Here is a 16,972-nt window from a genome sequence, read left to right on the forward strand (position 1 = left end):
GCAAAACATACACTATTCTTCCTGGTAGCTGCTAGCTTGGATGTGCTGAGAAAACAGCACCCGTGTATGTCTAAGACCCTCTCTAATTTCTACCAGATGTCCAGCCCTAGTAGCTATCAAGTAAGTTGGTATAAAATTATGTCTCACTTTCAAGTACTAATATGGACCTATTACAAAGTACTTCAGGATTTAAACTTTAACCAAGCAATAATCTAAGTGTGTCCACAATGAATACCATACTTTCAAACAAACAAACAAACAAAAAAGCAGAGAAAGAATAAAAATTGGAAGCAAGTGGCATAAATAAAGCTCGTGACAGCAGGGCATACCTTCAATTTTTACAACCACATGTTTGGAAAGATCTATGTAACTAACGCAATGATTGTAAAATCATGGCCATAAAAGTCTTGTAACCCATTGTACCATCACACTTCATCATGAATTTTGGCATGATCACATTAAGTTATGCAGCTTTTTCTAAACAAATGGCATTGTAAACTTTATGGCACCCTTCACCACTACACCCTTTTCTTCCCAAATGACATTCCTAAAAGATTTATTAAAAGTTACAATAATAAAACCCTCAAATAATCCCATTGGATTAAAAAAAAATAAATCACACTAAAATCAAGAGAGTGCGCTATTCCTTTTCTACAAAAAGGACAGCTGTTGATGCTACCTGGTTCTCATGAGTCTCCCACACAAAGGGAGAGAGGCAAGGTTTTCCAAGCCCTGTTGATGGATGGTGAAAGGGTACAGGACCACTCTCTACAACGGTCACTTCTAGCACATTCAGTCCAGTGTGGGTCTCTTACGTTGGCTGTTACTGCAGTCACAGCTATGGGTATAAGTCTAGCCACAGGAGTAAGGAACTTGGCATGGGCTGAAAAGCAAGCTCACAGAAAGTGCCAGCAAGCCTGGCTGGCCAGCCAGTTCTGATCCACGGTTGCTGATGCAGTCACTGTTCATAATGAGGCACAGACTCAGTCAGTGATGGGGCCAGTTCCACATATTTTGTAATGCATTATATCCAGACCTCATCATGCAAATGTGTATAAACTACCCCACAACAAAGCCTCATCCCAATTCCTCCTGGTTGAAGATTTGTTTAATCACAGCAGCCTGTCATCCCCAGGGCCTTCTGACTTGAGGAATCTTTCAGGTGAGCTACAGTGCTTATGTGACTGTCCCACTTAAATCTAATGTCACTGGTCTTGTTTTGAGCTTTTGCAGGACAGCAAATTTCAAGGGCAAGGCTTCCTTGAAAGAAAAATATCTGAAAAATTTAACAAGTAACAGCTGTCTCTAAGATACGTAACAGGATTAGCTTTGCAGGATTGCGGTCCTTTTTTTGGATGGAACAGTTATAATATAGTACAATCAAAGAACTATTTTTTGCATCTGCATTATTTTACTATTCAAATCAATTACTATTAGTATAACATTACTACTGCTTCTCACGTGCACATGAGGACACCTAAGAGCTGGACCCCTAGAGATAGTGATACCATAGCATGGATGGACACACCATCTCCCCATGACCCAAAAGAATGCATTAAAAGCTAACATGTCAATAAATGAGTTGTAAAAAATGGCTGAACAGATTAAAAACCAGAAATGCACCTTCAGGCAAATGTTATGTAAAAATACTTGCTTTAAAAAAAAAGAACATGGAAACAACAAAATACTGCAAGAAAGCAAAACCTCAGTTCCTTTCTCAAATGTTTTCTCACAACTGCACAGTGACTGGCTTTAGTTGGAGGCTGCTGGTTTGCTCTGCTTTTGCTATATGACCATGGGAAATCATTAATACAGGCAGCAGCACTGTGATGCACATCAGTTTGGTTTTTCCAGAGCCGACCTGTGAGCTTTATTAGCCAGAGTGGATGATTTAGAGAGCAGTTCTCACCTCCCTGCTCTGGAGGAACTGAGCTGCTGAGGACCACACAAAGATGGACAAGCCAAAAGGAGAGGTGGCACTTACATGGAGTCTGGGAAACAAAGTGCTGATGCAGCCATACTCTCCGGCCCAGCAATATGCAAAGTGGAACAGCCTGAAATATATCTACCCTGGCTTGGGAAATTACTGACTCATGGGAAATCCATGCTTTGAATTCCAGAGAGTAGTCAGAAAGAAGGCTATTTAGTCTTTGCTGTTATTTGTCACTCTTCCTCACAAAAATCACTGTGCAGGTTATGGTGTAGATGTAAACATTAAAACTACCTAGGAGGTACTGTGGCAAGCTCTTCTCCTTCTGTAATGTAATAGTTGGTTGAGCTTACCAGCAATCTGTTTTTGACTGCTCAGCTATGAGTTCTATTCCCTGATGGAAACAGCAAGAGTGGAAAAGGGAATTTGAAAATCACTTCACTAACGGTATAACAAACTCTTCCAGAATTATCTGAAGAAAACATTGCTTTATATATTTCACATGAGATAGTTAAGCTGCATGGCCTCTACTCATCTCATTGTAGCACTGGACAAGTATTTTAATGCTGATGTTTCCCTACAACTAACACGAACTCCAGTTGTTCTCTCTTCTGCCTAGTGTGTGTATATATATTAATTAAGGCACTTTGTACCTTTTTTCTGTATCTTCCCCCTCTTTCACCCATTCACTGCACATTTTGAGCAAATGCTGTTACCACCTACAGGAGCTTTTGAAGTCCTTCTTTTTCATCTTCCGCCTCATCATTGTCCCACGTGGGCTGGTGGAGTAGAGGCTGCGAGGTAATGTCCCCATGTTCAGGGAACTCAGGCTGTATGCACTCATGGAGGTAGGAGAGAAGGATGAAGACACCAAAGCTGCTGTAAGAAATCAAACACTTGGCAAAACAGCACTCAGTCTCCACGGAAGAGTGTGGCACATCTATAACTCATCAACAGATCAAACAATGTGTATGATGCACAGGAATGGTTTGTGTGTTTCCAGTAACAAAGACATTAAACCACATAGGTGACCATAGGTAAAAGTATTGCCAGCATTTCATGAAAATACCTGCTGGAAGGTAATAAAGATACTGTAGATAAAAAATAGTACATTCATAGTATACAACTTATTTCAGGCAAAGCACATTAAATTAAATTTGTCAACACACATCCATGAACCAATGCAGATCAATATGCCTAGATACACCAGTTTTAGAAATGCCTTTTTGTAGTAGGTAATTTCTGACAAAAGATTTGTGAGCAACGCTTTGCATTCAAAAGTCACGCTTTATATATATACACTACTCAAATCTAATGATCTACTCATATAGCAGAAGAGCTGATTCATTCAGAATTTTCAAGCCTTTTCCTGTCTACAAAGGTTGCCTTGTTACAGAGAAGGCATAAAATGTCAGAAATAACCTCGGCATGGCTATGAAAAAGTGTAGCATCCATAAAACTGAAAAGGTTTTAGTGTCTGAAATGGGGAAAATATGAGTGAAAGAAGAGGGGAAGGAGGAGGAGTAAGAAGAGGAGGAGAGAATACGTCAGCAGGAAAAAGCGTGGAACATTACGAAGGCTTTTTTGAGGAGGCGCTTTCTGGAATTTCAAGGCTGGCATCCTGCAATGGTCAGGGTGGTAGGTGTTATAATGGTGGTAGGTGAGGAGGCTGCTGTGGCTGTTGGCACACGAATCCCAGGTAAGTTGCCTGCTGCTTCTTTGAACCTTCACTGCCCGCATGAAGGGATGATGGAAAATCAGAAAACAAAAAGGACCAGAGAAGAGGGAAAAGTAACTGAACTGCACAAACACAAAAAAAAAAAAAGTCCAAAAATGAAAATAAATTGAAAATAAAATAAAATAATAAATAACCTGGTCTTGTCTTCTTACCGGGGGTGCTAACTTGAGGAATAGACATCATATTTTTTTCTCAGAATAAATGTTTCTGACTGGGTTTTTTTGGTTTGCTTTTTTATTTGTTTTTTAAAAGGTAAGTACTTAATTTCTAATCTCACTCTGGCTTTAGGAGCTAAGATTACAAACTTCCTTAGAAAATACTAAGGTATCACATATGAGCACTAACTGAAGGTTAGTAAGTCTCTGCTTTCATTCTACACTAAAAAGGCCAACCAGATACTATATATAGCACTGCCTGGAATGGAGATGTTTACTTGCCCGTCATTTCAATTTACTGCATTGGCATTTCAATTTTGCCACCATCTATTGTTTATTAAGCCTGTTTATAAAGCCTGTTTATTAAAGAAAAGAGTTCTTATTGATTAGCTGGATGTGCAATTTAATGTTTTTTTAAAAACTTGATCTTCAAAACTTTAAAATGATCCTTTTCTGGATGAAATTGGAGACCATACTTGACTGCTGAATCTACATATGGGGAGCCTGGGATATGCCAAAAGTGAAGGCCAGTACTTGCCAAGAAAATGGGACGCATTTCAGTTGATGTGTCAAATATTAAAGGAAAATGATTAAAGTCACTCGTCATTAAATACAGTCTATTCATCATTAAATTCAGCGTCGCTGTGTCCTTGCTGAATTGTAGAGGCACACTTAAAACTGGGAACTATTCACTGAATATTTGCCTTAAAACCACCGAGGGATTCACCCATACTATGAAACGTAAGTTACAGTCTTTGGCCCATGAGCCATGTATTACCTGCGTCTCTCTGCGACCTGCTGTGCCTATAACGGCTACAGACACGTATGACCCCACGCTGGACTTCAGTAGCCAAAAATCGTGACTGTTCAGGTGGAACCCACACCTTGCTTTCATATCTTACTTCAAGGCAAAATAAGGGGCGAAATGGGTAGCCCTCGCAGCAAGCACTGCCAGAAGAAAAGCTATCCTTTTGTTTCACTTCATGAGTAACGATCTGCTAGGTGTATGAACATATCAGCCCTCCTGCGACCCACAGCCAATGCATGTCACTACAGCAGGAGTATGCCACCAGGGAAGGGAGAGGAAAGGGAGAGCGCAGGGCAACCCCCTGTGTCCCTGCAGCCTTGCGGGGTGGTCGGGACTCTGGGGGCCCTGGCTCTGTGCCCTCCATTGGGTTGCCCTGGTCCTGCGTCCCTCCCTGAGACTGCCTCTGACTTATTGGAATCAAAAGAAATTATGTTTCCACACACTCCCCCCCCAAAGGTAAGAAAGGCGAGGGTGGGGTGTGATGCCAGGGGCAGGAGGGGTGCTGGGCCCCTGGGGTGCCTCACGCACTGGCACCGGCACCAGCGTCCTCAGAGACTTTGGAAAACATCAGCCAGGAGAGTCCCAGAAACAGCAGCAGTAGCCTGATACCACCACATGTGTCTTATGGACTTATCGTATCTTCTTAGATGAAACCTTCTCTTTGATTACATGCATAGACAGCAAGGTTTCTGAACTTTAACTATGGTGTAAAAATTAAAATCTGATAAGAACAATGTGGCCAGGTGGATTTTCATTATTTTTAAGTTGCGGTGAGCCTTGTTTAATTAAAAAGACTGCTTGCAGCAGGAAATTATCTGGTAGTCTTTGATTATTTTTTTTTTTTATATATTTTCACACTGAGAATAGAGATAAAAATGTCCTACAAAGTGGGAAGTACACAAATTCAGTTTGCTCAGCTTGTAGAAGGTTAATCCCAATTCAACAAAAGTTCTGTAAAAAAAAATAAATCCCATTGTGTGCAACTGTAGTAATTTAGTGGTAATTTGAGCTATTCCAACTCGGGGTTGTGTACAGCAAACATAAAACTAATGGACCAGCAAGAGAAATGAATGTTAGCAGCACGGTATAAAGGAAAAAAACCATGAAAAAGAAAGCTGATCTTTTATAGTGCTCTCCATTTTATTTTAGGGCTAAAATTTCAATTTATTTTATATACTGACTTTCCTGCCCATTTTAAATTCCTAACATGTTCCCATAAGACCAATAACTGAGCTCAACAGATACAGCCCTAATGACTCAGCTTATCCCAGACACATAAAGGGAGCTTTTCCAACTCCACAGCATCTAGGCCATACCACACCTGATGAAAGGCTGTTTCCAGGAGAGTACTTGCTTCCATAAAGCACGTTACGTCTCGCATTGGTCATGACATTGCAGTGGCACCACCTGGCGAGGGGCTGGGAAGGACTGCGAACATCCTAGTTATTCTGCCTTACTTAAGAAAACAACTTTATCACCTCAGGGAGATTTCTCCCCGAACGACGCTCTTAGGTAGTTTCTGCAGATCCCCTTGATACAATTTTGTAGCGGCCAGTTCTTAACTCTGGCATGGCAAGAGCATTGCTTTTTCTTAGCATCTAACTGGGTCAAGCTGACTAGCACATTAGTAACATCAATTTGTTCTAAATGTTGGTTAAGAAACCAACTGCTTCAAGTAATCTACAATTTTTACTTAAAAAAGTAAAATACAATCATCTACTAAAATCTTTGGCCCTGGTACTCATCTTCCCAAAAGAAACACTCTTCAAAGTTTCTCTAACCAGCCCAAAATTGCGTGACATCTTTGCGTCAGCAAAATGAAAGATCTGTTTGCAATGCACTGTCATAACTGAAAAGAAGGGAAATATATTGCACAATTTGGTCTCCACCTCATTCTTCCTCTGCAGTATAGCTCCCTGCTCCCTCACCCCTCAAACCGGCTGAAGCAGAAAGGGGAAGGAGGTGCAGCTGAATGATGGAAGACCATGGTACCACAAGGGTTACTTTTTGTTCACCCTGGTCTAGGAGAAATCAGTGTCTCCTCAGCCACTACTTCAATATTCGCCACTCTGACAAGCTGACTACAGCATTGCTTATCCAGGGACAGGCTAGATCTTAGATAGACGTCCAAGAACACTTACCATCACAGACATTTCTAGGCCTCAGAAATCTTGTATTGGTCTAAAGGAGGCAGAAGCACAGTACCACAGGCTCAGAAAATGGTACCACTGGTTCATGCTGCAACACAGGTGTCTATTCTCTGTGTATTTGATAACCCTTGCTACTCCTCTGGTATCCACCAACGTGTAGTATTTTAGACTGAATTTATGAATGCTGTGAATTAAGCCACTTTCTCAGGATTAGTCAGAAGACAAGACAGGCAGCTCTCATCTGCAAATACTAAAACATTTTATGTATACTTGATTTGAAAATGAAAAGCCATTTTCTTCAAGCATGTTGGTATGAAATAAATATGGTGGAAAAGGGCTGGGATCTAGGGAATTGCTTCCAAACAAACCTTTTTCATAAGCACTGACAATGATCCCATGAAGCAATCTCAGAAGTACTTTAAAAGAAGATGCAATAAATAATAATGCCATCAACAAGTGAAAATACTGGGGTGGTGGCAGCGGCGTGTTTTTTGAGGCATTTGAGGGGAGAACAGGTGTTATTACTTAAGTGGTCAAAACAGACAATCAAGCCAATATGCTGAAAAGAAGTTGGCTGTGGTCCTCCCTCCCTGCTCTAAATTTAAGAAGCAATTTAGAGATTCATTTACTCTTTAATTTACCTAGTTGCCTCCCCAACGACCGCAACAGTAGAGTCAACAGGTGTCTTTATGTACATCTACAAGTGTGCAGAGCCATTTCTCAGTAAAACATTTCCCTCTCTATCCATAGGAATCTCGGAGGGTACATTAAGGTCGAGAAAACACAGAGATTCTTAGAAACTGCAGAAGCGCAGCCTGGGGAGCTGAAACAACATTTACAGACATAACTGCCGCGATAGCTTTCTTGGCCATTCAGCAAGGGCAGGCAAAGTAAAAGACAGAAAAAGAAAGGGGTATTTGGTGCTACAGATCCTCTTACCATGCTCTGGGCCTTTCAGTGCTAGCCTTGTCTGGTGGTGAGGAAGAATCTCAAGTTTGACATTATCCGCTGCATTAGCCAAAAACTGCGTTGCTTCTGCCAGCGTACAGTACTCCATGCTGGTGCCGTCAATGGACAGAATATGGTCTCCTACATGCAATGCACCGCATCTACATAAAAGGGGAAAAACTCAGTATGATCAGATATGCTCTTCCTTGGAGAATGAGTTTTACTGCCTTCAAACTGGTCATGACAACTATGAACGTGTTCTTTTTTTTCGAGAGAGATTTGTGTTTTGTAGGCATTGTCACTGGTCAGACTTTATATCTATTTGTACAAACCTTAAAAACAATTCAGTTAATACAGTATATGCCAAGACATCATTCACAGAACTGGAATGGGGTAGCTGACTACAAAAATGTGTGTGAATGGCAGCTGAATAAAATGAGAAGAGCTTAAGGAGACTCAAATAACTTGGTCACATATCCCTCACACAAGCACCCAGTTCATCATTTTTTGAGTTATAGTTTGAACATTTATTAGTACAAAAGCTGTAAATGATGATGACATTATGCAGTAGTCAAACAAATAATGAAACCAGGGCTAGCATGGTGACTTGAGGAGTGGGGTGGGGAGGGGGCTATCTGCTAAATCTTGCTGCACTCAAGAGACTGGCTACTGGATGAGTTGAGAAATGCAAACACAGCAGTCAGCATCCCGACGTACCAGTCAAGTGGACAGCTCCTTTAATTGGTTACCCCCTGTGAAATGGGAGAAAACAGAGGGAGAAAATTAAAGCATCCTGCACCATTGAACTGGAGAACACCCCTGGATCAATGGCCGTCACTCTCAAAGTTTCTACTGTAGGGAAAAGCCCACAGAGGAGCTGTAGACTCACTGCTACAAGTGGGTGCTACCAAAAGCACCGTTGTCAAAGAGGAGTTACAAGGTAGGGTGACTGGGGTCATGCAGGAGGAATTTGCTGCTGAAACATAATATTTAAGGAATTTTAAGATAGAGATGTGTATATAGAAATACACTGTATATGTATAAACACATACACACGCACACACACGCACACACCCCAAAAAAGATTCCACAGCTCTGTTACAGAGGTTTAGACCACTGGGGAAAAATACCTAACTTTTTTTTTAAGGGTTTAAATGGTTTTGTTTAAAGGTTTAAATGAAGTGGAAAAATTACAGCAAAATAATTTCAAGACACAGAAGCCAGTCTTCCTAATACCTCAGCTGCATTCTAAAACACCAATAAAAAAATCCAGAAATAAGGAGTTCCATTTCACTGTGCCACAAGAATGAGTGATATATTCTAAAAGAACACTTCAAGGTTGCAAAGCCTCAGCATCTACTTCCCTTAACAGCTGTTCCATATTGTGGGCTTACTTTAAGAATTCCAATGTGTTGTTATTTTTTAAAATCTTAATCTCCGCCACAGCATTGCATGTAATAGAGCAGACCTCTAAACTGTGTTGCACAGTGCAAGTAGACAGTCACATATTACATGGGGGCTGGCTTACACCATTGAATACTACATGAATGAGCGGAAGTAAATGGTGTCCTGGAAGTCTTAAACTCAGTAGTATGGAATAACAATCTGACAAAGTGCTAATTTGAAGACCTGCAACCTTGAAAGCATCTGGTTCAGTCAGTTTTATTAAAAAAGGGAAAAGTTAAATCCAAACCAAAGTACAAATAAAATGTATGGACCTGCAGTGTCAGCTGTCTGTCACACTCACCTGTCTGCAATACTCGCAGATTTGATTTTGTCTATGACAATGACCTGTTTGTTGCAGCACATCGAGGTAGTTAGTGCAACCCCAAGAGCAGCACCAGGAGTTTTGGCAACTTCAACTAGCAGTGGCCCAGATGCTGTTGCTACTGAATCTGTTAAAATTAGACAACAAAAGATCAGTATTATACCAATATGGTACTTACGCAATTTTCGTATATTCCCACATAAAATCTCCACAGCTAGTCTGTCTCTCTAACCAGATAACATGCCACTTAAAGAAATTATGGAATAGCATCAGTTTAGGTGTCAAGAATCAGCTCTTAACATTGCAAATTATAAAAGCAAGATGAAATTTGTGGATCTGGGATGTCTGGAAGGTTCTGAGTGTGTCAGAAGCAGAGATGAACCAGGTTACAGAACCGGGATGTGCCGGTGAATCACTTTCTCAAACAACTGAAGTTAAAAATTACCTGGAGTTTAAAATATGCATGCTGAAGAAACAGAATTAATGAAAAACCTAGAAAGTTATCTGAAAAAAATGAATAGGTGAATAGGTTAGAGGAGGATGCTAGCTTAATTTTCAGAAAAGAAGGGGAACGTCTGTGTACAACAGCTATAATAATCAAACGAAGAAGGAAAAGAAAGAGTTGACGAGAAATCCCTCACAAAAACAAAGGACGATTTAGGAGAAAATTGTGAAAGTGCAGGAGGCCTGACAGCTAGAAATAGTAAGAGTTAAAGCAAACTGCATGTGAGGAAGTTCAGAGGATTTTTGTAATATCCTGTCACTGGATAAAGTACTGCCTTGCAAGAGGGCACAGACAGTAGATGACCAACCCTGAAAAAAGAAAGCAGAAAAACAAAAGGCAGCAACAGTCATGATTGACAACTGTGGTGAGGAACTATGCCCAAGAGAGACAAGTGCTAGACAGATCAAAGGAAAAAGACAGTAGAATGCTTCCTAAATGCCAAAACAGAGCAGGCAGTGATAAGGGTGAAGTACATTCTGGAGACTGCCTGAGAACTCCTGCTAGCTGATACCTATCGATCAACTGATCTCAGTGGAGTAAGGTACAGTAAGAAAAGACGTCCTTTAAGGACATAAAAAGACTGAGACAAAGAAAACGGTATCAGAAGCCTTTGGAGGTGCTTACAATCATCATAAGGAAAAAATGAATAAAAAAAGACTCAGGCTGGAGCAAAGTTACCAAACGTCCTGCTAGCAAATAAGAGGTTTGTATTCACAGTGTACTGGAGCCTGCTGTAAGAATACTAAGCAAACATTCAACTATGATGTCTCTCAGAAGTCCCTGAGATTGAAGCTGTAGAAGAACTGCACCTGGGCTTCAAAGTATGGAGGAGAAGACAGATATAAGATATTCCATTCAGTCCTAAATCTAGAATATCAGTCCAAAAATGTAATTCTGACACAAAAGAGAAAGACTGAAACAGTGTATTTATTGTACAAAACTAAACATATGATGATATATATATGATGATACAAGAAATTGAATGAGAGCTTGATTAACTTAACACTCAGCTAAAGTGCTCTTCCTAGAGAGTGATGTAGGTAGACTGGATATAGAAATCGAGTGAAGAAAGGTGCTTGGATGGAATAACACACAATACCAGTAAAGCATCAGTTGATTATTACAGAACTCCTTTTTCCCCCACAATCTGAAATATTTTTTACATTCCTGTTGTCTTTTTTCTAGTTAGAAACCTGAGGGTTTTAATGGGAGATACACTATTTTTAAAAGTGCCCATTAAATCAGAGTGATTCATTTTCAGATCATTTTCATAATTTACATAAATCAGAGTGATTCAGCTGGGACTGACTTTTTGAAGGCTGAACTTCCACAGGCACTACCAAAATAAGCTGTTCCACAAATCTGAAGCGAACTTTAAACTGTGATCCAAAAGAAGAGAGCCCACCCAGTAGCATTCCTGGCTGGAGCTGCAGGCACTAAATAGCTTTAAAGCTGGATGAACCACCCTCAGCAGCCACCTGTCTTCCTCTAGTGACTAAATGCGGAAGTCATCGCAACCTAACGCCTGCCCTAGATGCTTTGGTTAAGGGTCTGAGTAAGGCAGGGTTCACACAGTACTTGCATGCAGCCAAATAAGCACGCACAGCGGAGCCGACTTTAAGGATTCCTGATTCCCATTCCTGTGCTGAGAAACAATTCTTTTCTTCTGGAATATTCCAGTGGTTTCTAGAGCTACAAACCAGCTCTCCAAACACAGGGAAAGACAACTCAAGCAATGCTTATCTTCAGTACCGTGACAAAGGTTTGAGCTCACGTCGATCCAGAAAATGGCAAAGCTCTACTCGTTACTGGCCTATTGCTAGTTCTTTCTGTAAGGATTGCCTTGAGGAGAGGGAACTAAATGCAAATATCTGTTGAGAATGAATAAATCTTTCAGGATGCTGCTCCTTTCTCAAGTTACTTGAGAAATGCACAATCAGCTTATGCCCTAGTGTTATTTCCCACGTGCCTGTGCAAATGCAATGGGAAGGCAAACCAAGGCAGACAGGATGAATAAATAAGATAACTACATTAGAGGAACCAGAAAAGAAGAAATGGAGTGTGTCTAACTGTGGAACATAAACACAGGGAAGAGAAATCAGAAAGCAATAATCAAGCACACATTCCCTGACAGAGAAGGATTAGTTTATCATGTTGAAGTAAAGCATGGATATGAAAAATGAATTATACAGGTATAAATTATTCATGTGTGAAGATGTTTCAGTCATTAAGATATTTACACCGTGACTGAAGCACTTACACACTATGTTGATTTATTGGCTACGTAATTACGTAAGATATACTGATGAATGTTTCCATGAAAAACGCTCTAGATTTTTGATTTTGTTAATAATTTTTCTCACTTCTGAGCACTGCATCTCAATCAGTACAAGAGGCTTGATTAAAACCTCCCAGAGGAAGCAGCATTGCTTTCCGCATGCTAATACATTTTCTCAGCTAGATAGCAGCACACCTTTTTTATTTGACAGCTTAAGTCACTAGCAACAAGGGGGTTTGTTCTGAATATACCTTTATGATGTGTAAACTTACTATACAATATATAAAAAGTTCTGGATAAAATAAGCAATGTCACCACTCTCCCTCAACTCAAAGGATAATCAGAAATAATTTTCAAAGTTGAAAAAAAAATAATTTGTTTAGCTTGATAAAGTGTTCTCATTACATGTGTGTGTTTCTGTCTTTGTAAATGCATGTAAATCTGCTAAACCTTACCGATCCTCATGGCTTGTTAAATCCACTTCAACAACTGGTGGGTGCTGGAAAAGAGGAAACCTCTAGGATCCCCATAGTGGGGAAGCCAACAAAGCGAGCTGCTTGTATTAGGCAGCAGAGGATCTACATGTGAAATAGAACCTATAAATGCCCTAAAAAGGGAAAAGCTTCAGTCATAGCTTCATATTGATAATGAAACTAAATCCACAGGAAACCAAATTTTATTAGTTTATGATGCTTTCCTCCCAAAGCCTTCTTGTACTTAAAGCTGGGAAGTGCTACTATACCGTGAGCTTGCTCCTGTAGGAACACTGAGCTCTGTTGCTATTATCTGTGCTCTGCAGCTTCTCAGTTACCTAACTGGAAGGTTTTGGGTGCTTTCTTATTTTTTTCGGAAGCCATGGCAATGCAAGGTAGAAATCATTTGTCTGAGCAGCTTAAAAGAGCCAAACAAGAAGGAAGGATGTCAAAACAGATGTTGACCTTTAAGAGCCAGTTGAACCAAGACTGCTGCTGATCTTGCCTGGACATTGCTGAGTCTTCTAGCAATGATGTGATTGACTAACAAGTGGATACCTTACTATCTTACACCAATTTTCCTCTCGCCAAGCTTCTTCCCTATTAGGTGTCCACAGGTTAATAATTTTTTCACCTGTAGCCTTCTCTGTTATTGTGATTCTCTGACTAAAAGCATTAAAAAAAAAAAAGAGAAAAAAAAAGGCAAGTCTGTACCTGTTCAGATCAGTAAATACATGGATAGTTCCTCAGACCTTGCTGTTCTCCCAATGCAAAGTTTTAATGCTTTTGTAGGAATGTATTCACATATCTATACGTGTTCTGACTCCTGTCAAACTAGAAGACAGTATTTCACAGAAATAATTTTTATTGGTCAAAAAACCACGCTCTCCTGCTCCCCACATCTTTCTTTTTTCCCTTCATACAAAATCTTGTATGAAGCCCACATATAGCAAGTAGAGCAATCTCTCTGACAGGTAGAAGCTTTCTTTTGTTCATTCAGTTCTTGTCAGTACACCCGATTCTTTACCTTCTTTTTTTCTGTAACCCTAATTTTTATAGCCAGTACCTGTGTGCCTCATGATCAGACTAGTCAAGAAAGCAAAATGTTAATTAGAACAATAGGACACCCAGATCACATTTTCAGAGCAGTAAGTCACTTAAGCTCTGGTCATATGACACCTGGATATGTTTCTATAACTCTCCTAAAAGGAAAAACCTCTTCTAATCCTAAAGCAAAGTTTCCAGCACCAATATTCAGAGACTGGATCAGTAGCTGGGTGGATCACAGAGGTGTATTTCCAGTGAAGTTAAAGAAGATTGTTGAGAACTGGAAAAAAATCTGAAATCTCTGACAGCCTCTCGTTTAAGAGCAAAAAGTTGGAATGTTTATAGCACATCAGTTTGAAGAAATCAGTTTGAATCCCCCCATCACTGCCAAATGCTCTACTATACTTCTCAGCTGGCTGCTGGCAGTGGAGCAACATAAAAGCACTCAAGGATTCTGTGTGCATTCACATCCACTTTTCTTCATTAATCAATAGACTATTCATTACTGTCAAACAGTATCCTCAACTGCACTTAATGAATCTTGTCATCCTCCATGTGGTTTGCTTACTGTATTCATATGGACCACTTTTTTAAATGAACACCAACCCAGAAGGAACATTCTTTGCGTGCATTAAAACACTGTAAGACTGATACACTTAAAGTTGTCCCAGCTCCTCACAGTCTGGTGGCAAGATCATGTTCCTATCTGTGATAGTGAGAATCATAAAACTCTGTCATCCTGTGGCCCTGCTATTCTCCTTCTCGTTTCCTTGAGACTGCCCTAGCGATAGGTGGTCAGTCTCCTCCAATTGCCTGCCTTTTCCACAGTCTCCAGCAAAGCAAAAGCCCAAACCAGACATGGCTAGTTACTCTACTGTGCAAGAGAATGATTTGCTGGGAGCAGGGAAGCTTTTCTCCACCTTTCTCCTTCTTCTCCACTAACACCTTTCTTCTTTACTCAGGTTTGGCATGCCTTGGTATCATGGATACCAAGAGATGAAAAAAATCCACTTCTGGCACTGTTTTTCAGCCACATCCTAAAACATTCCTTAGGCTGTCTTGCTAACATTTTTAATTTCCTTTGCAGAGGGCATTTTCTTTCACTCACATTTAACACCAACTAGATGATTAGCTAAGTCACGCATACACACACAGAGCCAACTGATGGGTTATTTAAATACTAAATTTTTTGGGGTGGAAGGCTGCTTATTTATATAATACTCTTTCCTCATACTCCAAATATAATTTGATCTCAACAAATCCCTAATCTCCATTTTGCAAAGAAGGGAATATTAATTACATTTTTTTTAAGATTATCTAATTAAGAAATTGAGATTGGGATCATGGGTCAATGGTTTCAAGAAGGAAAGCAGCAGCAAGGAAGAGAAGCAGGAATGAGACTTCTGCAGTGTAAAGGGGGTGCAGGAACAACATTCAAGATGCCCTACAGCTGGGTAGTGCCATTATCACTCATTCAGAGTAATTATTATTTGATTCCTCATACTTTTGTGACTGTAAAGGTCATAAGTGAACCACACACAGGGCACTGACACACAGTACCGGCCTTGGTATTCCGTTCTACTAACACTGCATAATGTTTGCACCCTGGCTTTATTCATGCTTCATTTAGCAGAATAACCTTTTTTCATGTCAGATCTTATAGGAAAACTAGAATCAATGTCAGCTAGCAAGATCTGATAATGATTTCTGAAAAGCTAAAAGTCATTGTCAGTGTTTCTAGTTCTCCTCTGAGAGTGAAAAATATTAATAAGTTTAATGACATAGGAGCCTTTACCCAAAAATGTATTTTGGAACAGAGTAAGCTGGCATTATAAATTGCAAGCAATATCTGGGGAGAAAGGGTGGTAGCTTCTTTAATAATAAAACAACTATTTAAAAATTAAATATTGTTCTTGTTCAAAGGGTCAGTGGCAGTCTCCAAGGCCCAGCTTATAACCTACCATAAAATATGTGTGATCCTAGTGTGCCCTTGTTTATGGAGCATCTGTGTGTTTCAGGCAGGCTGTAGAGTGAGCGACAGACATTTTAATTTTACCCGTCTCAGCTAGAATTAGAGGCAAAACCAGTACTAAAAATATATATATAAAATAGTGTCTTTTTCCTTATTGCCAGTAACAGCATGGCACTGGAGCTGCTGGGCTACTTAATTGAAAGAAAGCTCACAGAGTCCACAGGAAAACATAAAACTGCTGCTCAGGCAAAAAGCCACCAATGGTATTTTACACCTCATCTCTGGAACAGTCAGATTTCAAAAATGAAAAATAGGAATAATTTCAAGAGGATGCCTCCAGAATGAGTGATAGTGAAATCAGACAGACCTCTCAACCTCAGAATGGAAAACAGAGACATTATTCCCTAAACGAATGTGCCACCTATCTCCTCCCCCGTACACAAGCACTTTCATTCTTATCAGCTGACTCGCACAGTCTTTCCACTTTCCTCTTCTTTCCTAATTCCTGCAGTTCACGTACATGTGTTTAATTCAGCCAAGTTCTTAAAAAAAAAAGCTTAGGAGCTGCCTTTACCTAATTTCAAACTTCGCAACCTTAGCCCCATCACCTTTCTCAGCTAAGAAATGCCTGCTAACCAGTTGAAGAACCATCCCTGCCTTCAGAGTGCTCACACTGGTGTGCATGGGGATGTACTCAAAATCCACTTGGGACTTCCTCAGACTTTCTCTCACGTTCAGACCACAAAAGCCTGTGTAAACTCCTTTTGCCTAAAAGACTTTCCCAATTCTTGGGATGCTCCTTCCTCCTACTAACTGTTTCATGCTCAGAGATCTTTCATTTTTAGTAGGTCCCTTTGCTCAAGGGCTGTATTAAATCCCATTCTCTTAATTTATCTGTATCTTCCTTTTCATGTGCCCTGTTAATCTAAAACCCAATTTATCTATTATTGAATTTACAACAGAGAGGGACATTGCGGATGGAGCCTGTACAGAAGATCCTGGATCTGCCTCTGAGGCTAGTCTGAATGCATTTTAAATAAGCCCGGGCTCTACGATTTCTTTCCTTTGTTACCTTGAAAATGAATACTACATAGAAAATTCAGATCACACTTAAAGAACTACTGAAAACTCACATCTCCATCCCCTATGGCAGCGCATGGTATCAAAACTTGGGAGCCTATACATACACCTTTTATGGTT

General features: G+C 40.1%; 1 protein-coding gene across 19 annotated transcripts in view; it reads right to left on the reverse strand.

The window, feature by feature from the left end:
- The window catches only part of GRIP1 (glutamate receptor interacting protein 1), a 330,428-nt gene that overhangs the window by 40,154 nt on the left and 273,302 nt on the right, over positions 1–16,972 (reverse strand). For 12 of the 19 annotated variants that reach the window (XM_080390731.1, XM_080390715.1, XM_080390726.1 and 9 more), the window contains 3 exons: positions 9,477–9,624; positions 7,721–7,890; positions 2,654–2,809 (listed from right to left, as the gene is read on the reverse strand). In XM_080390731.1, coding sequence (XP_080246857.1) covers positions 2,654–2,809; positions 7,721–7,890; positions 9,477–9,624 — 474 coding nt within the window. Of the gene's footprint in view, positions 1–2,653; positions 2,810–3,504; positions 3,661–7,720; positions 7,891–9,476; positions 9,625–16,972 lie in introns of all 19 variants that reach the window. The other 7 variants (XM_080390724.1, XM_080390732.1, XM_080390725.1 and 4 more) reach the window with 3 other exon arrangements.

This window comes from Falco punctatus (assembly GCF_963210335.1).
Source record: "Falco punctatus genome assembly, chromosome: 6".
In the NCBI taxonomy this organism is placed as follows: Eukaryota; Metazoa; Chordata; class Aves; order Falconiformes; family Falconidae; genus Falco; species Falco punctatus.